The 25,182-nt window shown below is 34.1% G+C and overlaps 3 protein-coding genes and 1 pseudogene across 4 annotated transcripts; all 4 read right to left on the bottom strand.

The window, feature by feature from the left end:
- Positions 1-181: 181 nt before the first annotated feature.
- On the bottom strand, positions 182-6,111 carry LOC108226396 (uncharacterized protein At2g24330). Of its 2 annotated transcripts, none has more exons than XM_017401349.2 (6): positions 5,914-6,111; positions 4,624-4,902; positions 3,040-3,184; positions 1,963-2,072; positions 858-1,281; positions 182-739 (listed from the first exon to the last, which is right to left on the bottom strand). In XM_017401349.2, the coding sequence occupies exons 2-6, from the start codon at positions 4,897-4,899 to the stop codon at positions 459-461; spliced, it is 1,236 nt and encodes a 411-aa protein (XP_017256838.1). In that variant the 5' UTR covers positions 4,900-4,902; positions 5,914-6,111; the 3' UTR covers positions 182-458. The 2 variants fall into 2 exon arrangements, with proteins under 2 accessions (XP_017256838.1, XP_017256839.1); XM_017401350.2 differs by having other exon boundaries at positions 4,624-4,913; positions 5,914-6,088.
- Positions 6,112-7,991: 1,880 nt separating this feature from the next.
- LOC108226403 (ubiquitin-conjugating enzyme E2 36) lies at positions 7,992-11,744 on the bottom strand. The gene is made up of 8 exons (XM_017401359.2): positions 11,403-11,744; positions 11,273-11,300; positions 11,025-11,111; positions 10,685-10,743; positions 9,041-9,082; positions 8,876-8,949; positions 8,457-8,554; positions 7,992-8,338 (listed from the first exon to the last, which is right to left on the bottom strand). The coding sequence occupies exons 1-8, from the start codon at positions 11,436-11,438 to the stop codon at positions 8,301-8,303; spliced, it is 462 nt and encodes a 153-aa protein (XP_017256848.1). The 5' UTR covers positions 11,439-11,744; the 3' UTR covers positions 7,992-8,300.
- Positions 11,745-14,048: 2,304 nt separating this feature from the next.
- LOC108226400 (14-3-3-like protein C) lies at positions 14,049-17,234 on the bottom strand. Its single transcript, XM_064078884.1, has 7 exons — positions 17,072-17,234; positions 16,353-16,659; positions 16,165-16,252; positions 15,475-15,584; positions 15,228-15,376; positions 14,416-14,468; positions 14,049-14,257 (listed from the first exon to the last, which is right to left on the bottom strand). Exons 1-7 carry the CDS (start codon positions 17,142-17,144, stop codon positions 14,255-14,257), a joined length of 783 nt encoding a protein of 260 aa, XP_063934954.1. The 5' UTR covers positions 17,145-17,234; the 3' UTR covers positions 14,049-14,254.
- A 1,420-nt stretch (positions 17,235-18,654) lies between these two features.
- Positions 18,655-24,427, bottom strand: LOC108226390 (phosphoenolpyruvate carboxylase 2-like; annotated as a pseudogene).
- Positions 24,428-25,182: the final 755 nt, after the last annotated feature.

The raw sequence follows: 25,182 nt of genomic DNA, 5'->3' as shown, positions 1-25,182 counted from the left end.
AAGATTACTCGGAAGTTCCCAGCCATTACTAATATAGGAGTACGAGTCCCAACTTGCTTTGCGTTTTAGTTTTATACGTTCTTCACTTTCCCATCCAAAAACAAAAAAGTCGTCATCATTCTTGCAGTGTCATTGTCCCAGAGTCTAGCTGTCAATTTAACTGATACTTCTAATCTCAAAATTGTGATAAATAAAACCTCAATACCTCATACAAATTCACAACAGGGGAATTTCAGTAAATGCTTACGCCAAGGAAACCAAAGCTACTTTTACAAATATTCAGGTAAAGCTGTGCAATCTATTCCAAGAGTTCTGCTATGTGTATATTTTATATATAGAACCATATCTTTGCTACAAACCCCAAGCAAACCGTCACAATCACAATACTTGACATGGCTTGGCTCTACCAACTGTAAAGGCAAGCGCCTAATGGTATCCTCTTCCATAAAAACCAGCAATCAGCTTACTTCACCCTCACACACTCTCGTCTCGGTTGCTTCTCTGTTCTCAACTGCAGCTGCCACAGGGCTACTGCTATCAGATGCTCTGTCACTCGTGGGTTTACTAACATTTTGGTCCACACTAACTTCATCCACCGGTTTTAAAGGCCCAGATATAGGGGAACTGACCAGTGAACTACCTGGAGGGGAACTGCCTTCCAGTTGTTTTGGCCTATTCAAGGCATTGCAGTGTGGGCAATAGTAAGTTATGTATGGGTAATCTTCCTTCCTTGCAAGCCCTGTATGCAAGTAACATTAAGTATAATATATTTCCTGAGAATATAATTTCCATCATTAATCAAGTGTACTTGTTTGAATAAAAAAAAGACTTTAGTCCTGTAATTTTACTCTACTCACCATTATGCATATGGCAGTTGCCACATATAAGTGCATAAGATTGAGTTGGATCCTCTCCTACAAGCAAAGCTGCAATTCGAGCAATCCATCCGCCGTCCTGCGCATGCAAACTTGTAGGATTTTCATGTTCAACAACCATCTGGTCATGTCTAGCCATATCAGATCCCTCAGTTGCAGCATGTTGCATCATTTCCCCTTCTAACTGTTGCATTACAGCACTTGAACCGCTACTGGATCTAGAGAGTTGTTGCTTGCGATTTCTTAGACCACTAGATTGCACATTTTCAACATCACTGCTCTTCCCTGTTGAGGGATTTAACTTTGAGTCATCCCCCATATACAGTTTCAAGCCAGAATCTGCACCCAACTTGGAAGCAAGGATAGTTGCAGCAGCTGCCTTTGCTGCGGGATCAGGATCATATCTCTGAAAAAAAAACATAATGTGGTTTACATACATTATATTTTCTCAATTATTAGGGCAAGTATTATATTTCCCCATCATTTAAGTCAAGTTACAAAATGCTGCAGTAAAAAATTAGAGTAATTGTATGCTTAATGCTTTTCCCCCCCTTCATGATAAGTCTAGAAATTATTTGTTCAATTCCGAGTCAAGTTGTGATTCTTTGACCTACCAATAGGCATTTAAGAGCAAGCCCAACAGTATCCTAACTCATTCCTTGCATATATTATATAAATTAGATCCCAGTAACTTGGGACCTGGATAGGTAGTTTCAACTCCAACAATGTTATCCTCATTCCATATTCAATATTTTCATTATAAGTACTTTCTAACAATACACAATAGAGACAGAAAGAGAGTGTTTGTAATAGATTATTATAAAATCTAAGTTAAGATGACCTTAGAAGAGATGGGTTCCTTATAGTAAAGGAGTCTCCGGGTGATTTGGGGTATCATTAGGACATTGTTGGAGGGGTATCACTAGGACATTGTTGGAGCACCATTTTTACTCTCATTGATTAAATTTAACTTATGAGACTACATAGCTGATCTATTGGACTTGCTTAACTTCTATACAACAACAAAACCGGAAAGTTCGCAAAGCTTCAAGAAAATGTACAACAGTCAACACAAGATGGTCATTACCTGAATAAGTTGTTGCGTAATATAATAGTTCGTCTTCTCTTTAAGTTCATTTATTTTTTCTAGTCGTTCAGCCCGAAGCCTTTCTAAAGTTTTCTGATCCTTACGATCACCTGTAAAATCACAACAATCGAACGCTAATCAGTAAGACCATCATTTTCATTTAAAAAAATTCTAGTATTCTATAATTTTCCATCCAAAAAAATTTCAAACATGAAAGGATTGCATAACCTCATTACATAAACTCATGAATATTTACTCAATAAATCTTTTCCAGAAGTCCTAATGATGGAGATAATAAAGACCCCAAAAAACTATATAAATAATTCCAGCTGACACCATGCCCACTAACTTAAGACTGAGAAACAGAAGGCAGCTGACTCTTGCAGCTTGGTTTACGATGACAAATTAAAAACCATACAGCATGAATTAAGCTAACATGAAAGTCCATTGACTTTCAAAAGGGCACACTTCATGACTAAAAAAAAGTGGCAATCTTCGTGCAGTATATAACTGAAGGAAAGAGATCACTTTAATAACTGCTACCAGAATCAATTACCCGTAAACACAGCATACAATGAGCCACAACATCCAATAGATACTTTCTAATTGTCTTTAACTTGGCAGAGAAATGCTTGCAGCTGAACAAACTGTATGTGTATTTTTGCCTCACCAACCATCATGGCATGCATGGCAAAAGTCTTTCATGTAATTAACTAATTATGTCCTCAACAAGGAGAGAAAGAAACAATACTTCTTCCTTGGGTCCATATATTCCTTAATTGTTGACCTATATGTATGTCATTCTTTCTTCCTAATCGATTTTTTCAGTGTACGCCTAGTGGTAGTTTTAAAAGATAAAGCCTACTGGCTCAGGGTTCTTTTGGAGTAAAGTACTCGAGCAAAACATACTGATAAACCTCATGCAAGATAAACAGTAGGCATGTAGAATGAAATCAGTATCACAATTTACGACCTAGATAGAAGATAAGTCAACACTGAACTCTCAATCAGTACTATCAAAATATGAAAATAGGATAAAAATAATATTTAATGGGAAGAGAAAGTTAAACTACTTACGCATCCTTGTGAAGCTTACAATAGCTGAATAAGAGAGTGACGACAGAACAGGCAAGAGAAACATAGGTGACACACGTAGCGCTCTCATCTTCCAGTTCAAATCCAATGACCTTGTTGTCATGATAGCATAACACACTGCAAATAACTGGAAACAGGGGGGATCAAGATAAACAGGTACAAACTGCTAAGCAAGAACTATCTTCTCCACCAAATGCTTATACACGTAACAGAAAATTGTTTCAAACAAACTTCTTCTGCGATATTCGAATATGTGGCTCACCTAAGCATTTCAGCTTAGAGGTCTGTTTAATGGTGTTAAATGTTAATAGACAGTATAGGACTATGTGAATGCTGAATGACACAAAAACGAATCTATAATTTAGTGACAAATATGAAGTTCATATGCTCTACATTGTTTGCAACAAATACATGCATTAAGATATGCATAATACTCCATGTATTTCACAAAAATAGGCTAAACATTATTATTCAATATTAATTATTGTCTTACTGTTAATACTGCCTACTCTTAAGGGTATCTTAGATTCTAAATGGCCTACCTACATCCAGCTTGTGAAACTTTTTCTCTTCATTAGTGGTGGAGGCAGAAATCAAGAACATACATGGTACATGTATACAAACGCATTATCATTTAGCTACAATGCGTATGATCGTTTAATAGAACCCCTGGACGCTCTCAGTGTTATCAAAGGCCTAGGCACTGTGTGACATCTTCCCCACACTTCAATGTGTTAGCCAAGGAGCCAGGTGCAGGTGAGGTATGTCTCTTTCTCACATACATATTAATGATTATAACATTTTTTTGCAACTTAAGCCTCCCTATGTAAATACATTATACACACATAATAAAAGCATCAAAATAATCAATATTATTCATAGTTGCGATTAGAAAGTATGTATTGGCTGAATTTACAAGTTAGCCATTTTAATAATTTTAATTTTCCCATTTACGTTCATAAATAACTTTTTATATATATCAACATTTATAGTTTGACTTTTGTAACTTGTGTGACTGGCACTATGCTCTAATAGAATTATGCACCAACTGTAGGCATATATATAATAAATCCTTCATTTTCAGAAAGTTATTCAGCTTTGGGATGAAACATATTCCTCAAGTGCAAAAGGGTCTATTCTTCGTCACGGTCGCACAAACTTTTAACGACTCTTCTAAAGCTCCTACCCTTTTGAAAATAAAAACAAATTATCGCACTTTATAGTTGTTATCCACTAGGTCATAGGTTCAAACCTTAGGAACAACCTCTTTCTAAAAGATATTGGGTAAGCCTGCATAATTGCACACATCAACTCCTTTCCTACCCTGCTAATGTGTGAGCCTTATGCAACCCTTTTTAACCAGCTAATCACACATTATAATCCGATATTAAATTCATTACATCGTGTGGGCAAGTATACATAAGTCCCATTAGCGCTGTAAGGGTATGAGAACTATTTTGGACTAACTGACTGCAAGCAACTCTAAGATATAATTCTTTACGAGATTCTAGGCAGATTTTGTTACCCGAGTAAAAGCAGTGAAGCGCAATAGCAATAAAATATTACCTCAAGAAGTACAGAAAAAATAATAAGATACTTGGTCACCCCCCTCCGATTTATAGATCGCCTTTTTAATCTAGCAACAATAGCAGCCTCTTCCTTGGAAATATGCTGCAGTCTTTTCTCAAAGTCATCACCGTGTAACCTAAATACCCAGTTCCATATTCGAGAAAGAATTCCCCTTTTCTTCTTTTTCATCGTTTTCTCCTCTGAAGCTGTAGCTGAAAGATCTCCTGCGATCTCTGCAACTTCTTTCTGGTCTTTCTTAGAGTCCGTAGCCATTACCTATACAAGAACTAAGACATTTAATTTATATATATAGTACTTTTTATAGGAACTATTATGTAAGTTTAAAAATGCAAAGATAAATAACAACTGCTTTGTTAAACAATGTACAACTTTGTCCAGAGATGGTAATAGAGCAGGTCTAGCTAGCAATTCCTTATTTGCTATTATATACAGATTCAAAGCAAAATAATACTAGTTTAGCCCATAATTCAATAGTCTACAATTTGGTGCAGGGAGGGCAATAAAGCCGGCCTTGCTAACAATTCTAAGCTCTTGAATTAGATTCCTTTTGGTTTATTGTGAGAATTTGTTTACATCCTTCTTTCTCTTCCTTATTTCTGCAAACCTCTCTACTTATAGTCAAGTCATGCACCAGCACTAGACAATCAATTATGGAAGTATTATCATTCCAAGACACAAATGCCTCTACAATCAGTCAAATAATAAGACAGCCTCGAGTGAAATCTAATGTCTAATCCTTCCAACAAAGTAACTAGTCACACCGTAAAAAAAACTGTCAATCCCAACTTGCTAATATAGTCCAGAATGCAGTACTACATTGCTTGATCAATTACACTACTGGTTTATCTCCGTACAGTACAGTTGCTATTTTGAACATTAAAATCTCGGCCAGACAGCTGAACTAGTCCTCTCAACCCTTATATTAAAACCCTAGCCACCAGCTCTCCTCTCCTAAGCGGCCATACATACAAAACCCTAAAACATATTAACAAATTCTAAACAATGCAATATACTACAGATTCTCGAGCAAAATCGCAAACTTAGAATTAAGGCAAAGTTACAGTCCAAAATATATAAGACTAAAAGTTTACTAAAATAAAAACAAAATCGTCATCGACGAGCAAATGTATTAGATCTTAAGAGTGATGTTAAGCACTCTACTGAGAACATAACAACGGTTAAGAGTTGAATTGAGAAGGATCGAGTGTTTTGATTGAATTGGTAGAAGGTAGAGATGAAAAAATGTTCAGGAGTGAGAAACCTTACCACTAAAGATCTGGAATCTAGAATACTCCTGCAAGTCGGCGACGGCGAGATTCACACGGCGGAGAAGTCGATATAAACGAGAGAGAGAGAGAGAGAGAGATGGGAATAGTATAGATACTTTAACCCTCACATGCCCACCTCCTCTCCTATACGGCTGTACTGTACATGAATCCCACTTTCCACACATATTGCCCCCTCATTTTCCCACCTCTTTTATTTTTTTTTATTTTTATATTTCCTGGCCAAATATTAGTTTTCAACAGACAGATAGTTCATTACTTTTTACTTTTTTAGATATCAATAGCTGTATTATTGCAAAATTAATATTCTAGACTTGTTGAAAATTAATTTAAGATTATTTTTATATTTTCAATTTTATGATTAAATGAACATCAATATTCAACCGACAAAGGGATCTCTTTGATTTCTTTTCAAACTAAAATTAAATTATTCTCTATTTAATATACGAAGATATTCGTGTTCAATCATGATAGTAAATTTCGAGAATTGAAACTAATCGATTGAGCAATTTATCAGATAATTTTTTCAGTAAATCGGGTATTCAACCAAAATCAGAATACAATATGTAAATTGATAAAATATTTTTCAAAAATCAATCCAGAATTTATAGCACTACCATATGTTTAACTTTTAAGTAAATTTTGTTAATTATATAATATTAAAAGCTTTTTATTTATTAATTACATATGTACTGTGTAGACGTTCAAAACCGAGTTATAAAATGCATATTATTATTTGTATATAAAAAAATCGTATCTTTTATGAGATTGTTATAGGTGGACAACTGAAGGAAAGAAAGCAATTCGTCAGTTGCAAACTTTGTTTTTACCCTTCAAGTTAAAATAATAATTGAGCGAAGACGACTGCAATTCATTATTGTTTGGTTTTTCTTCTTCCCTACTCCAGCGTATAATGCTTTTCCTGCTCGCGAAGACTCGTTGCATGACGACGAAAAAATCTTAGACAAACGCGTGGGAGAATATTAATCTTTCTTAAAGGTAATTAAATAAATAGAAAGCCCCACTATAAAGGCACCAGCTAGGAAGCACCAACTCGCGAAAAACCAAAGATAAAATACTAAACTACCTGATTACAGCAACCCCGCAGGGATCAGCAAAACATTTTACATAATAACATTTGTCATCAGTCACCACAACATCAATATAGCTACTGTTTGGGTTCTGTTGCAGAAAGCACCAACAGTTTTTTGCTGGGAACCATGTGAAAAACTGTTTCGTAAATTTAAAAACAGCTTTTTCGAATAGCAGTTTTTAGCTGAAAAGCTGCTTTTAGAAAAAGCATGTCCTTCCATACTTTTGGAAAAAACTGTTTTCAGCTTTTGCAGGAAGCTGTTATAAATTTCAATATCAAACCTCACCAAAAAATTGTTTTTTTATATTATAATTCAAAATAAGCAAATATCAAAAAATATTACCAAAACAGTTATCTGATTTTTACAACACCATATTTTTTATCAGCACTTTTTCTAACCACACAATAATTTTTAACAGCATTCCGAAACAGATCTATATTGGTATTTGGCAGGATCAGTAATGCTCCAGAAAAAGTATTATTGATGACTAAGACATTATACAAAAATGATTTTTATTTTATCTATTTTAATAAATTATTAAAACTTGCAACTTAACATACAAAAATGATTTTTATTTTATCTATTTTAATAAATTATTAAAACTTGCAACTTAACATCAATGCAAATTCTTAAAAAGTATTTACCAATTCCCCTCTGATAACTAAAATTCCCATTTATCAAAAAATTCTTCAATAAATAATCGACGAATTCCCAACAATGGTTAATCGATTAGTTTCAATCCTCGATTTAGAATCATACTTTAAAATCATAAAAACTAAGTAATATAATAATAATATATTACTAAATGCCATCTTTAAAGTGGTCATATGTATTTTAGGAAATCAAATTTTAAAAATCAAGACAGATCAGAGATTCAAGTTCTTATATTCTCACTTATAGCCTATAGGTCAGAAATCAATTTATAAATTTATTACACACATTAAAGATTTTGGAGAAGCTAAGCTTTTTAAGCACAACCAAACACCACATATTTATATTTACTCGTACCAAGTGACTCCAACATTTTCATACAATAACAAATCCCAACATGAGAACAATCACAAAAACAGGACAAGATTGCATATCATGATACAAATCTAATTTCAACCTTGAGTCGAGAAACAAGTATTTGCCAGCATGTTTTGATAATTTTAAGCTCCAGCTGCACAAGGATCCTTTCTTCCAAATTCCATTTAATTTCAACTTTGGTAGGATAACGTTGCATCTATTGTTATTTTTGGTGAGGAAGATGGTTCCCGGTTTCCCAACTTCGTCATGCACCACTGGCATATAGGCGGGTCCACTCCTTTGCTGCAAAGTTCAGGTCTGATAGGTAACTATATGAAATATAACAGTAAAGACTGTGTAACAAGAAGACATCGTCTCCATTGTAATTAATGTGCTACGACCAAAAGATATGGTCTAATACCTGTTTCAACAGCTTCAGTCTCATTTGTTTTCCAATGCTTTGCTATGTTTTCAGAGAGAGGATCATCCGGGTTTGGAGCACTCAATAGGGCTTGAATGCTAAGCAATCAAGAAACTCCCTAGTCAAAAATTCTATAAAAATAATAGACGCCAATGCTATTTATATTATTTATCAATAGAGACGCAAGGAAGAAAATACACTTAGAATTTGACAATAGCCTTTAAACAGTAGAACGGGAAGCAAAACAATGTCCACAAGCCTTTTATCTAGACATCTTATTAAACTTTATTGTACAAAATTTTTCCATTCATGTTGTTGTTTAGTGGAAGACTATATATAGCTACCATTTGTTTCTCCTTTACCAGGGGTTCAATATGATAAATCTTCCAAGAGAAGTGATCACTAGCCATGCCATTTACCTTAACAATACGGTACGAATCTGAAGAGCGGGACTCCATTTATCTTTAAGAATATCAAGACATATTCTTCCAAGCTGCATCCAGACACCAATTCAGTAAGAAGCAAGAAATATGAGGCTGGACCTAAGAAAAATATAGGTGGAATTATGCATGGGCGTAGCAAACCTTGTCAATGTTGGGATGATATATTTTGGTGAGAAAGCGTACCTGTTACAAGATATGCATATAATAAGTACACAGGTCTTGCATCAAAAGACATACACACCGTATGGTCAAGGCAGTATGTCATACAATCAATATAACCTTGACTGTCATATAGACAAGACAACCAATCAAATTGACTCCTCTCTCTACATTCCAGAATAATAGTAGTCTTCTTGGCTTTTATTTATATATAAAAAAAAAGGTTGAGGAAATAGAATCCAATTTGTATTTGATATATTTTTTTATTAAATAGTTGGTAAAACTACTTTCTTTTGCACCTCAAAATATGTGCTAAAGCCTAAAAGTCATAGTGACTACTACTACTTTGATGGGAGGGAGTAATTGCTAGGAAACATTGAAGTATAACAGTTAATCTGACTACAAACAATACATTCTCCTCATGCAATCATCCAAGCAAGTGAATGCATTTACTTGCAAACAACATATGTTTTTCTTGGTAACTGCGTACAACGAAACCTCGATAAATGAATATCAGACAAGTGAATAATCTCGTAAAATGAATAATATTTTGCAGTCCCAACATCCCGACATGATAGAGAGAGTATACTTTTGACTTTTAACCTCAATAAACCATTTAAAATTTCGATAAATGGACAAAATTTTCTCGTCCTGAGGGTATTTATTTATTGAGGTTTAACTGTCAACATATGTTATTAACAAAATGCATGCACTTTGCAATAAACAAAAGGATGAAGAGCGGAAGAATTGCACCAAACAAGACAGATAACTACAAACACTAATTTAAAAAACCTTTTGAGCTTTGAACAACCTAAAAGATGATTACTAGTCTTTCTTTGTAGTTTATACTACGTAGCCTTTAATTAAACGAATACAATCATCTCACAATTGATGTGAAGAATCCACCACTACTGGACATAAATGTCGCACCAGATTATTTTAATTCCTTTGTTACCTATGTAGTAAATGATTGTACCATTTCCATTTTCCACCATCTGTGACAGCCATATATTTTTAGGTAGTTTGGACGTGACACAAGTCCTATAATAACAAATGTAGCAGATAAAGGTTTATAAGAACACAATTAAACATACAATAAATTTGGAGTCTTACCATTCCAAATATCTCTCCAGTTGGCATTTAACAAATTATTATCTTACAAAGTTAACCTATATGTATAATGTAAGTGCAGATAACCTATTTACTGCCCCAGGTATAGTTTGTTTGAGGCAGATTTTAACGGGTGCTAAGTAGTAACTACTTAACGGAAAACATAGTATCTATGTTGATTAAAAAAGTATTAAGTTTTGTATTTGGCTTTTATAACTTAGCATACATGACACTGAATATATATTTATAATCTTTTCATATATGGTGTATCCACCGCACCTGAATCCCTATTGTATCATACCAGGGGACTCCGTGTATCCCTGTGCCCATTACCTTGCTTGTTAGATGATAGCAATTATATCTATTAACAAAGCAAATAAAATACCAATTCCAACTCAAGGCCTAATCATGAAGCTTAAAAAGATAGATGAGCTAAAAACTTGATCGGTATTATAGTGGAACTATGGAAAGGAAGAGCCTAATATTGCAGTCATTTTCTCTGCAGAAACCGGGTACCTTTGGAGCAGCCATCGGATATTCCTCAGGTAAAAACAGTTCCAACTTAAAGACGCCACCTGTGTGTACAAACATCTAAATTTGAGTAAGAGAAGCATGATCGTTAAAACGAAAACATTCACAGCAATAAACTTGATTATAGAATTATAAAACCCCATGAGAACTCAAATTTATCTAATGTTTTAACAAGACATAAAAGCCAAAAAGAACATATCCGGTGATCAATAAACTAATAGCTCAAATCACAACCATTAATCATAAGATCAACTACTCTAATTATCAAATACAAAAACCCAACGTGATAACGAATGAAACTGGCAAAGCTATGAGTTAGTAAAACCTTCATACGGAGACTGTGAGGGACCGAGGATCATGACATTGAAGTAGCGCATATTCTCTTCCGACGGCGATGCACTTATCCCCGGAGCTGCTCAGATTAAAAAAATCACAGACTTCATAATCCATAACATAACTCAATTATAATATAAAACACATATCTGCTTGTAAAATTACAAAGTGCCTTATAAAATGAAGCTAAACAGTAACATCAAATAACAAACTATGTAAAGAGTATGTGTCAGTGTATACCTGGTTCACTGAGAAGCCGCTGAGTTTCCTAATGAATAAACACCGAAATAATAATAATTGAGAGATAAAAACATCAAAATTGAGCTCGATTGAGTATCGACGAAATTAAAAGAGGGGAAGAAGAAGCAACCTTGATGATTCGGCGGGGGAGATTACTGTTGGCCATCGGAAGAAAGGAGAAGATGAATAGATTACAAAATACGCTAATATTGAAGAGAGATGTGTATAAAGAGGAGAGGGTTTGGAGAAGACTTTTGTTCGGCAGGGATCCAAATTGCGGGTCGTCTTTTTTGCTTACGCCCGATTTAGTTCGGGTGTTCCTAAATGCAAATCATTTTTACTTTGTGCACACAAGTATTTTACATTCGGTTATAGATTAATTGGATGAACCCTAATTAATGTCTCACTAATTAATGTTTCGCTAGACTCCATGCGCACGACTGACTCTACACTCAAAATACACGCTCAATCGTATATACTACCATTAAACCACTTATGAGTTATGACCATTATACCCGTAAGATCCTATTAATTATTATAAATATTACTCCTTCCGTCCCATTTTAGTTGTCACATTTGGTTTTGTGCCGGTCAAATTGATCAAAATTTGACTAAAATTTATTAATATTTTATCAATTGAAAAGATAAAAAAAATATGTCACCGGATATAATTTTTAATCTACTTTAAGATGTAATTTTCAGTTTTTTAAAATAATGAAGAAGTGATTTGTAATCTTTGGTAAAAAATTAGTCAATTTGACCAACAAAAAAGGAAATGTGACAACTAAAATGGGACGACGGAGGAGTATTCATTATATAAAATTTGATATATTATTTAAAATAGGTATATGTATATCTAAATCATATATAAGATAAAATATATTATTAATTTATTTGTGACTTTTAAATTATAAATTTAATATAATAGCATTTTATTCAACAAAAACTGAATAATATTTATTAAATTCTTTATAAAACAATATAAAAGGCATTTTATTTTCATTTATATTTATTTTCATAGTTTTATTTAATAAAAATGATTTTTTAAAATAAAGTATTCAACGGATATTTTTTTAAAAGATAAATAAAAGAATAATTTTCTCTGAGATAAGAATTGATTAATTAATACTAATAACTTATCTTAAATTAAAAATATTAAATTACATAAGTTAAAAATAAATATATCCAAACAGGAGTAGTAATTAGTAATTATAGTAGTAATTAGATTTTTCATATTTAATTTGTCTATATGTTATTATTTAAAAATAAATATTATCGATTTTGAACTAACATAAATTATAAAGTAAAAGTTATAATCTAGAAAATTAAAATAAATATATTATTATTTATCATGTTATTTTTCAGTGGAAAAAAATTATTAATATTGAACTTATAATTTTTAGTAGGAAAAAAGTATAAATTCCTTTTTAAGACGATATGATAACATAATATTTTCAAGATGATGAAATTTATAAATAAAAAAAAATAAAAAGGTAATGTATTATATACACACATATAGCCGATAACACAAATAAGTTGATTCGACTATTTAAGAATGATAAATACGTCATATTCACATATAATAAAAAATTAGAATAAAATACATATATCTAAATATAAATACGACTAATTAAATATGAAAAATCTAATTACTAATTACTACTCTTATTTGGATATATTAGTCTCTTGAACGTATTTTAAGAGTTTTGACCGCACACCTAAAATTGTTATTTTTTAAATTTTATATTTGTGAATAAAAATACTACTAATGTACTTTTATTCATAAAAGCAAAAATATAAAAATAATAATTTTTGTGTACAGTCAAAGTTCTTAAAATACGCAAGTAAGAATATTAAAATTAAACACATGTATTGGTAAGATATGATTACTAATGTATACAATTCATTGGGTCAGAGGGTGTAAATATTTATATAGATAATGTACGATTTAGGAGAAGATTATTAAGGTACAACGTACATGACTGAGTAGACTGAGTAGATCTAGGTTATTAATGATTATACACAAAATTAGACTATGCATTAACTAGGCACTTGCGTGCACAGAAAATTAAGAGGGATAGCAGTGTAATCTCTCCGATTTGTATTTAGCAATTTTGAATTGCATTTAGCAATTATGTTTAGTTCGAGTGTCCCACCTGGACGAACGAATTATTATTTTTACTAGAATACACCTTGATTTTAAGTGATTTATTTTTCAGTATTTTTTAAATTATTAAATTATATTTTAAATATAATTTAGAATAAAATATAATATATTTATAAGGATTTTATACTTGAGTGATGTTCAAAAGACAACAATCATAGAGCAAACGCTCTTCACGTGCAAAAAATATTCATATCTATGTATTATGTTTTAATATTATTTTTAAACACACAAAACGATAAAAAACATTAAAAAAAACATGTATTTAGTTTTATATTATAAAAATCTATTTAAAATTTAGGGTTCTATTAACATGTTTAAAATTAATATTGTAAACATTAAATCTAACATGTTTGTATGAATAATCCACATCCATCTAAAATCTTTAAACACATCAAGTTAGGCGTTGTTACAAGAAATAAGCGTTATATCAAATTATGAATAGGCGTTGTCACAAGAAATACGCGTTATATCACAATTCACAAGCATGCCACGTTCTAATTACCAAGATTTCATTTTTTAGGTTTTTTTTTTTGTGGGGATTTATATATTTTCAAGAAACAACTTGACCAAGTTTAAAATTAGTTTTGTTGCTAGAACTGAACAAGGAGATAAGAACAGAAAGAACACAAATTTCTACAAACTACAAATCTCAAGTTTTACAGAGCATGGAAGTGAAGCTTGGAAGATTTCAGAAATCTGCCGATTTCTCCACAGAATTACATTACAGGGTAAGAACAATAATACAGTTAAACAACAACAATTTTGGAGAGGATCTCAGTCGCTATTTATTTAAGAATGCAAGCTTCAATGTCCAGTTACTGCACACGAAAAATGAAAGCGGAGTTTGAGTTGCCAGATTGTCAGACAAAATTAAATGCATATTAACAAACCAATTCCTTAATGATTCAAAGTGTTGTTCTGTAAGTCTGACGTGATCTCATCAGGAATACATGCTAAGAAATTGTAAATAGCATACCTTTGAGTCTTCAGCTTCACCAGTATTACCAATGATCTCCATCTTCTGGTCTTCTGCAGAATTAGAAATAGGATAGGTAATCATAGGGCAACCGAATTACCCAAATAAGTCCCAAAGGAGAAAAAGTTATTAATTATTTAAACAGCACAGTATTGGTGAGCAGGCTCCTGAGGATCTTAAAGCTCAATTTGACTTTTGATCAGTAGAAGCTCTGGTTTCAGTTAACCAACATAAATACTAATTGAGCTAGAATATATTTAATATAAGGTAGGTTTGGTAGGAGATGTTAAGAGGCATTCAAATTACTTAGAGGGAAGAGGAGGACTTCGAATAAGGTATTGTGGTATATTGGGAGGAGGGATGGGTAGTCTCCATTGATGAAAAGAAAGGCAGGTTTATAATTGGATATGAGTATGACACACATACAATAACAGTAAGGGCTGGCCCTGAGATATCTAAAGCCCAAGCAAGAAAAAAAAATTGTGCCCCACAATAATATCTGGAAAAAGATAAGAAATGATATCGATAATCTTTTTATCAGACCGATCATATAAGTATTCTATTAAAGTATTTCAGAGCAGGTTTGGTGATCTTTTAAAAAAAAAAAAAAAAATGTGTGCCCTTAAGGAAATTTTTTGTGCATATATATATTTTTTAAAAATTTGTTTGCTCCTTAATATAAAATGTGCCCCTCTTTTTTGTGTGCCCCCATTCATTAGCATAAGTAGCTTGGCCTCAGGACCGGCTCTGATAACAGTAATACTGCACATCACTCTTCTATGCAGATAATATATATATGAACATAAATGTACCTCCATCATCAGGCATGTCAGAAGTCCATAATGTGAGATTGTCCCTCAAAAGCTGCATAATCAAAGTGCTATCTTTGTAAGATTCCTCACTGAGGGTATCCAACTCAGAAATAGCTTCGTCAAAAGCTTGTTTTGCGAGATGGCAAGCCCTAAGATACACGGAGAAGGGTCAGCTTGTCAGAGAGAATGCAATATCTTAATATCAAGTCACACACAATAACGTATTCAGCTCAGAGTCCAGTGTTACCTTTCAGGAGAGTTCATGATCTCGTAATAGAACACAGAGAAGTTCAGAGCCAAACCCAATCGGATGGGATGAGTAGAAGATAAATCGGTTTCAGCGCTAGTGGAAGCCAGCTACAAAAATATATGCAAATAGAGAGAAACTTTTATAATAATAGATTCAGCGGTAAATGGAGTAGGAGCAAACTCTATTCCAATGCTCACAAGTCACAAGGGTGATTTACAGTTACAAGAAAGTATATGACTGGAAAATCCAATTCATCAAAACTTTATAGCTTGATCCTAATTTAAGAGGACAATCTAGCACAATTACAGGAATGGTCCCAACTCCCAGAACAATCTATGGGACAAAGCCTTTACTTGCAATCAGACCCGAGGAATAGGTACAGCAAGAATTATGATGAAAAAACTAGCAATTTAAAAAATACACTTTTTCTAAAAGAAGAGATATCCCCAAATCAACAATTATACCAGCCAAAAGGTTCATCATTACCCATGACGCCAGAGAAAGATGAACAATAAGATGAAGGGCAATACATGCTGTAGATAAGATAGAGTAGCTGATGGAGGTCACGCTTATAAATGGGGAATACAAACTTCATATTCGGCATTTGGTGGTGTGTACCATTCGATACTAGTGAATAGAGAAATAGGATAAAAAAAAAAACAAATATTTAATAGGTAATTTATGCACCTGATAGGCCTTGAGTGACTGGTCAGCAGCCTCTTTCCTATCGTTACCAACTTTAAACTCCGCGAGGTACCTATAGTAATCCCCCTTCCTGCACCCAGTGGAAAATAGAACTGCTTAAGAGGACAACTACTAAAAAACTCGAAATCAATTTTACACTAGTAGTTAAAGCTATATATAACTTCACCCACATTTTATAGTAAAAAACAGTGGACTCTCCAGCAGAGCAGGAAGGAATGAGATGTTCATCTATGACAGTCATGATATCACCACAAATGCTTGAAAGCTCTTGTTCCACTTTCTGCCTGTACGTATTGATCCGTTTCACATTGACATCATTCCCTTTAGACTCTTCCTTCTGCTCAATCGACGACAATATCCTCCACGATGCTCTACGTGAGCCCACCACATTCTTATATCCCACAGACAACAAGTTCCTCTCTTCAATAGTCAATTCCACATCTAACTTGGCTAAATTCTTCATCGCATCTACCATTTCTACACATTCACACAAATTCTCACTTAATTAAGTTTAAAAAAGAAGCTTAGCTACTGCAACTCCACGATCCAAACACTATAAAATCAACACATCATTACAGATCAATCGTGTCCTACTCAATCTTAATAGTACACGCTGATAAATCAAGCTTGTAAATATAAGTGTACAACTAGTCACTAGTCAAGTCAAAATTGTACAAATCACAGTTCCACAATAATACAAATCACGGAACCGTAGATTATATATGTAATGGATGGTTGCGACAGGTTGAATAATTTTCGAATTTAATCTAGGTTCACATTTGAGCACAAACATGAAGGATCCAGTAGTAGCAAAGCAGCAGAATGAAGAAATACGTAGATCTAGAGAGAGAGAGAGAGAGAGAGAGAGAGAGAGAGAGAGATGGCTGACCATCATAGCGTTCAGCTTGTTCAGCAAGCTTAGCGATGTAGACGAAGGTCTCACGGTCAGGGGAGGAACCCATGGCTGTTAATGCTACCTGCTGTCAGATTAGTATGAGAGAGAGAGAGAGAGAGTTGGGGAGAGAGAGGGGGGCAAGACTTGATAAGTGTGTATATATATATATGTAAGAGATGTGGTTGGGGACTTGGATTTGCCGGTACCGGTCACGGAGAGGAGAGTGGGGACCACAAGGAAGCCATCCAGCATGGTGATTGTCCAGTAGTGTTCTGACACGTAAGAGCTGTCTGTTTTGCAACTTGGAGTTGCTTGGACTTACATGGTCTGAACGGAGCTGCTTATTAATTGCGGTACAGGTACATGTGCGCTAAACACTTTTATAATTATAATCGGTGGAGGTTGGTTAAACTTTTTTGGTTTTTAAAATTCCAAACGCACTGAGGGGTCGTTTGGTTGATGGGGATATAGAATCAGGTATGAATTTTGTTCATTCCAAACCCATACTTGCTGGGGGTTTTTGATATCTAAGGGAGGAGGTGGGTATGAGATGGGGGTGTGAGAATCAATTTCATTTTCGATATTTTGGCTCTATTTCAATAATTAAATATTAATTTTTAATACGACAATTATCAATGATGCAAAAATATAATATAATAATTTTTTTTTAATTAATAATATAATTTTTTTTAAAATTTGAATATATTGATTCCTGAACACAACCAAACACATGATATCAGATATGATACCTTAAACTCATACCATCTTAACCCGATTTCTCATTCCAACCCCATACCACCCGGCGAACCAAACCACCCCTAACAAGGAGTCAAGGACTAGGCTTTTTCTTTTTCTGAACGGCGATAATCTTGTTATAAAATTTGAGTTCGAAAATTGATTGACCATGCTGTTCCAAATTAGATTTATATTAAAATGTGTCGATCCTGTGATTTTGTAAATCATATAAAAAATTTAACACTCAAGTCAATATTTAATTTAAAATGACAGAAGTAAGGTGCATCTTCTTGCAATTTAAATATTCTTCTTTCATATTTAGACATTACAGTTTTTTACTCCTAATTTCATATATTCGAGCGTCCGAATCTTGTTGAAAACCTTATGAGATGATGTATGTTTATAATAAAAAGAGTTTTTTTAAATATTTTTCAAATTATAATTTTTTGTAAAAATACGGTGCAACCATATATTCAACCTCGATGATTGCATGAATATCAACTGTTTCGACCAACGTTGCAATCATAAATACCGTTTTGACCGTATTTTTTAAAATAATTTCGAAAAATGATTATTTTTGAATATTTTTCTAAAAAAATAGACTATTTGTAAAAGATAAAGAAATATAAATATGTCAAATGAATCGGTAAGAAGCTATATTAATCACATCTATTTTACATATTTATTTTCTGATCAACTTGTCTTTCGGCTAGTTGGAATTTGGAACTTTATCTGTGACAAAAATTAAGACGAAGCTACAACTGTACTGATGTCTGATTTTACTCCACTTGAGGTTGTAAAACAAAAATATCCTACATAAAACTTCTCTCCAAAACCAAAACTCCATAACATAATGCTTTTATTTGATTCAAGTAACAAAATTCACTATTAAGGCCCTTGGTTTGCTGCCCTAATACCTTGAGAGTACAAGAACACAGTGATATTACAGCAGAAAAAGAAACAGAATCCTCGTTAAAGAGATTCATAACTTACAATTTGTAAACAGTTTTCAAGAACTTATGGTAACATGACCTCTGCAGTAATCATAATAAGAAACCGAGCTTTTAAAAAAGCAAGTTTAACCAGTATTCTGCATGCCAGCAGCAATACCCTTCATGGTCAAGATGAGGGTGTCCTCCAAACCAGGGGCATACTCGCTTGTGGGGTTCAGGTCTACCAGTTCCGAAGCTGTTTTGTTTTCCATGTAGTCCTTGCAGATATGGGGCCTAAGTGTTACATTATAACTGGGATCACGAATCCGTTTTAGGGTGTAAGCCTGGCAGACATTCAGGGTGGTAATGTAGGAATCACGCAGCCTTAAACGTTGCTTCAAGGTTGGGTCTCCTTCCAGAATTTCCCTGTGCCCAGCAATCTGCAAAATTGAAAATTGTAATTAGATGTGTTCAGAATATGGATCTTTGAAAGTATGTAAAATGTTCCAAATGGCTGTACTTATTATCTCGGTGAGACATAGTACGTATCCCAATTAATTGTGATTTCCAATCAACTTGAAGGAAGTAGATGCATAGTTTATGATAAGGAATTAGTCGAGATAACTTCTGAGGAATGTAGAACATCTGTTTAGAACTATGTACCTTAAGTAGAAAACTCTTTGTTTCCTCATAGTTAGATCTTAATTGCTCTCCAAATGACCACAAATCTTCAGAAACAAGGAGTTTGTCATTCAGTTCAGCAATGCCAGGGTCTCCCTTGGCAAAAACCATTTCAACTAAATCAATGGTAACCCGAAAGAATGGCCATTGGTTGTACATTTCCTGCAACATATGGAAATTCCTGACATCTTTCTCGACAATATTTGAAGGCTCCTCCGAAGCCAAGCCAAACTGGGAGATGAAACCTGGTTTGTGTCCAGGCAAATATCCAGGGAATAGCTCGGAGTGATTCAATACCACCACTTGGCTTTCTTTTTGATGGACGACTCCCAATATTCATGCGGCCATACTCCATTTCAGGGGTGACCTGCAGTCATAATGAGCAAAATTTTGATCAGTTACATAGATTACGTAAGATGACGGAAGAATAAGTTAAGACATGATTGTTCAATTCTTACAAGGCGAAAATACTCGACAAATCGTGGTTCTTGAAAAACAACTTTACGGTACTCTTCAGTAGCAACAACAGCCATTTCATCCATAAGTGCACGCCATTCAGGTTTTGGTGAGATTGGTGGACGCATCCCATGCTCAAGAGTAGCAGCAGTAAAACGCTGAAGTGTTCTAAAACACAAGTGCTCCTCCCCAAATGATCGTTCAATGACTTCACCCTGAACTGTAACCCGGAGTGATCCATGAATTGTTTCAGGAGGTTGGGACAGAATAGCAAGATGGGTAGGGCCACCTCCTCTCCCAACTGTTCCACCTCGACCATGGAACATAGTTAGCTTCACACCAAACTCTTTTGCTACCTTAATAAGCTCCTCTTGTGCCTTATATAACTGCCATGCTGCTGTAAATCTCCCGGCATCTTTTCCAGAATCGGAGTACCCAATCATGACCTCTTGTTTTCCATTTATCCTGTTCTTGTACCACTCAATTGAGAAAAGCCGGGCCATAGCAGCAGGAGCAGCCTCAAGATCAGCAAGTTTCTCAAAGAGAGGAACAACCCTCAGTGATTGCTTCACATGGCACTCACGTTGCAGAAGCTCCACGGCAAGCACATCAGATGGTGATGTGGCCATTGAGATAATGTAGGCTCCAAAGCAGTCAGAAGGGAGCTCTGCTATAACATTCAATGTATCCAAAACATCAGCGATCTCTTCAGTTTTTGGAAGATCATCACCAAACAGAGGGCGCTTGCCAGTGAGTTCAGCTAAAAGCCATTCTTGCCTACGTTCTTCAGACCATTCTCGATAGGAGCCAATTTCCAAGTGATTAGTAATGGCATCAAGGACATCTGTGTGCCTATCTGATTCTTGCCTGATGTCAAGCCTCACTAGTGATAGTCCAAACGTCGATACTTGCCTTAGAAAATCAAGAAGGCTTCCATCAGCAATTGGTCGGTCGCCACAGGCACACAAAGATCTGTAGCACAATTGAAGAGGTTCCAGGAACTGCACACAACAAAAATAACATCAAGATATTAGGATAAGAAATCTATAGTTCTGGATAAGTAAACTTAGCCAGTAATCTGAATTATCATGTAATAGACAATAAGAAGCAATAAAATGAGGAATAACTGCAAAAAGGAATAGACCAGATTTTAAGATAATATTTATAGCTATTAAGCTTAAGAAAACTAGTTTAACTCTAGCAATAAACTCTGTACGAAGAGTAGATTTTGTGTCTAAACTATTCTTCACCTCGCATTAGCAATAATATGTACAAGAAGAATTGATGTCTGCGATAAACTACTTTTACTCAATACTTGTATGAAGAAAAATGGGAGATACCTGTTCAACGTTGGTGTATGTTGCCTCTTCTGCGATATCAGATGTTTCATGTGATAATAAATGACGCGAACGTTCACGAGTATGATACAATTTATCCCTAACGTCGCCAAGAATAACTCGGTAAGGTTCGCTTGCAGGAACCTGTTTCCAAAATTCTGAAATAGGAACAACGCTTTAAAAAATTATTTTGTTAACATAAAGAAATGAGAGTAGATAAGAAAATCTCTGGTTTTATTCAGACTGATGATCTCTTTGCTAATGAAATCACTGTGAAACAAGTAGCAAGTAGGAACCATATAATGTTTCCACCTATTCTAGGTCTGCTCGTTGAAATTTTAAAAGAAGGCATAAGATTTATGAAACTGATGCAACAATTACCTATGTAGTGTTTTGCATCTCGCTTGGAAGATCTGTGGAGTTCCTCTGCCCGAACACGAAGCTCGTCACTACATCGCCACATAGACATCTGAAAGAGAATATTTAGCATTACAATCATGATTATATTGGTACAATTCATCTTGTAGAATTAAAACTGAGCAAATATATCCATTTACATTGTTGATTGGTTTATACCTCAAACATGAGATCCTCTATCTGTGAGAAGTACAAGTTGGCAGCCATCATTCGGGCCAATAAGCAAACATCCCTGGTTACTTCAGGAGTTACCCTCGGGTTACCTAGAATTAAGTTCATATATAAAGGAGATCAGATGAACATAAATTGCTCTAGTTCTGTTTGCAAAGCTTTTGGTTTACTAAACCATCTGTAGCAATTAAAATGATCAATACTGAAAAATGGATGTCTTAACATTATTCTTTGAAGTTTAAACTGGATTAGAGATTCAGGTTGCAAAATGAATTTATATTTGATATATTTCTCAAACATATGTTATAGTCTAGAGGAAGAGGATTAATACCATCACGGTCTCCACCCATCCAAGAAGAAAACTGGATAAGAGGAGCATTATACGGAACACGTTCATTTATTCCTATGTTCTTCAAAGCTGTGTCAACACGCCGTAAAAATTTGGGCACACCCTTCCAGATTGTCTCATGAAAGTAGCTCATTCCAGCTCTCATTTCATCTTGTGGGGTTGGAGGTGTCCTTCGGATCTCATCTGTACGGAATGCAGCTTGAATCTGCTCATGTATAAAATGAAAAAACATAAATCAGCAATGTAAAAGACAAAACAGTTTTTCTTATATTACATAGATTAAATCTAAACATAGTGGGGCCAACTGCAAGACACAAATCAAAATCAGGCCACCTGAGACAAGTCTTATAGAAATATCAAGTAATGCGTGGTCTGATAATAGCAAGACATCACAGTTATTGTTACAAGGATGCCATTTCTCTCTACGGTGGCTAGTGAGTGGAAGGTTCTTAACTGATGAAAGAATAAACCAAATGAATAGAGCTCCTTACTTCTCTCTGTAAAGCTTCATCAAGCTCCTGCTTGTCATCAGGAGTAATATCTTTGGTGTACAACTGGGTCAAACAGTCCCTTATCCTGCAATGAAAAGGAGTAATAAGAAGGCAATCGTTAGTTGGAAAACCATTAAGCACGAACAACATAGTCTTACTACAAATCAACAATCACATTAGCACGAGGACACACACCTTCCATGTTTCTGTAGCAAAGACCTTCGAACAGACTGAGTAGGATGTGCAGTAAATACCAGATCAATAGTTTGATTCTTTAGAGCATCGAAAACCTCTTCAGGAGTCTTGTTCAGTTGCCCAACAAGTCTCTTGAGAGTTTCTTCAATGTCAGATTCAGTTGTTGCTGAATTCTCATCAGCAAAATCACCCTTTTTCAACTTGATCCTTCTGCGGTGAGCAATCTGGACCTCCTCAGCCAGATTTGCCAAATTAAGCATGTGAGAAAAGGCTTTTGCAATCACAATCGAGTCCCCTGGATCCAAACTTGTTAAAACCTTTCCCAGCTCCTCCAGCTTCTTTGGATCACGTTTTCCTTCATACTCAGCAGAGAGCTCATAGCACTCTTGGACCTTTACAGATCAAACACCAAAAGCATTTGCATTAGGTATGATATATAGATCAACATCAAGGATCTCTGAAATTATTCCGGATGTAAAATTGGAATTAATTTATGTAGACTTGAAGTTTCTTACGAACTAGTGAGCATTCCATCATATTTAAAACAAAAATACAATTTCTGTAACATATATCTAACAGATCCGATCTTTATTAAACCAAATACAATATGTTTCTAAAATGTCCATATCATTTTAGCCTACAAACTCTAGAAATAGACTACGGGGGCGTTTGTATTGTGGGAGAGAATGAGAATCGGGAATGAGAATGAGGGATATGGGACTCGGGTATGGGAATAGGTATCCCATGGACTGTGAAGGGAATGATTTACCAACTAAATGGGAATGAGATTCCCATTCCATACAATAAATTTGCTAATCCAAACACCAACACACGAGTTTAAGATTTCGATAACCATGATCCAAACACCCCCCAAATCACCAATTGGAATTTGTATTTGAACGAACACACATAAAACACACATGTTTTAATGTACATCAATTATCATTATATCAAAAAGGTTTATACAAAATTTAATTAACTGATGCAAATTGAGATGGGATCATTCATATATTTGATCAGCAACAACTAACAAGTATGCTTATTACAGAACCGAAGACAATAATATGATAAAAGGAAAAAGTATAGCACCGTTTCTTTAAGATCCTCCCCATGTAAATCCTGAAGAATATCAAGAAAACGATCCAATAGCAGAGCATCATACTCAACAAGCTTGTCGTCTTCAGAAACTCTAGAAGGTACGAGTAGCCTCAACTGAGCATCAATGGATGCAAGCTTCTCCAGATTCCTGGTAGGCATTCTTCACTAACCCTGAAACTTAAAATCACTTTTTACATGAATCATCAATCATATATGTAATTGTTTTCCAAAAATTTAACAAGAGGGGCACCGGAGATACCATAATCATATATGTAATTATGCACAAACACACACAAAACAGTACCTGTATTAGGACATGCATATATATTTTTTACAAGAGCAAGTTACCTGTAAATCAGGGTAAAAGAGCTGAGGAAGAAAATGTATCGCAGATTTACAGTTCTTTCAAGGCAAAGAGCTGATGAGAGAAATGCAAGAGTAAGTTGAGATCCAAAGCTGCCAAGCTTTATATGCGAAGCACTTTCACAAAAAAAAAGGCGATATCTTATTATAATAGAAAAATATTTGGTGTGTACAAAATTTTGTACATAATGATATGTGTTGGATTTTAATTGGAATGACCCTCTACATCAACCATCCAATTTTATTTTATTTTTTTTGAAATAAATTAACCATCCAATTAAAACTCACCACATCTATTGCACATAATTATGTACAAAAATTCTGTACACAATTTTGTGCACCTAGCACTACTCATTATAATATTCATCACAATATCATGATTCGAAAAAATATACCGAATAAACGCTACTTCGTCCGGTATTTGTCGATATTAAAAAACAAAAAGACTATTTCATGTGACGTTCGGTTGGGATTAAAACAATTAAAAGCTAAAAGATTTGGTGATATTTTGGGGGCAATTTTTCTAATCATATTATTTTAATTATTATTTCCGTATTTTGGGATATGCAGTCTTTTTTCATAAAATTACCTTTAGATTATTAGAACAAGTTATAAGGCATATAAGCCTGCATTTGCAAAAGAAAAAAAAAAGTTACCTTTAGATTAATGATCAAAGCACGAATCATTATAATTAATTTAATTTATTTATAATATATATATATATATATATTAAATTTTCTCATAAATTTTTATATTTAGAAGAAATTTTAACCAACTAATCCAAATTTTGACCGATTAATTTGATTTTTAATCAATTAATTACTAATATGATCCATTTTTATATTAATCATTTTCTATCTAAATTTTTTATCAAATCATA

This window comes from Daucus carota, chromosome 6 (genome assembly GCF_001625215.2).
Source record: "Daucus carota subsp. sativus chromosome 6, DH1 v3.0, whole genome shotgun sequence".
Classification (NCBI taxonomy): domain Eukaryota; kingdom Viridiplantae; phylum Streptophyta; class Magnoliopsida; order Apiales; family Apiaceae; genus Daucus; species Daucus carota.
This window is presented reverse-complemented; position numbering and strand designations above follow the sequence as displayed.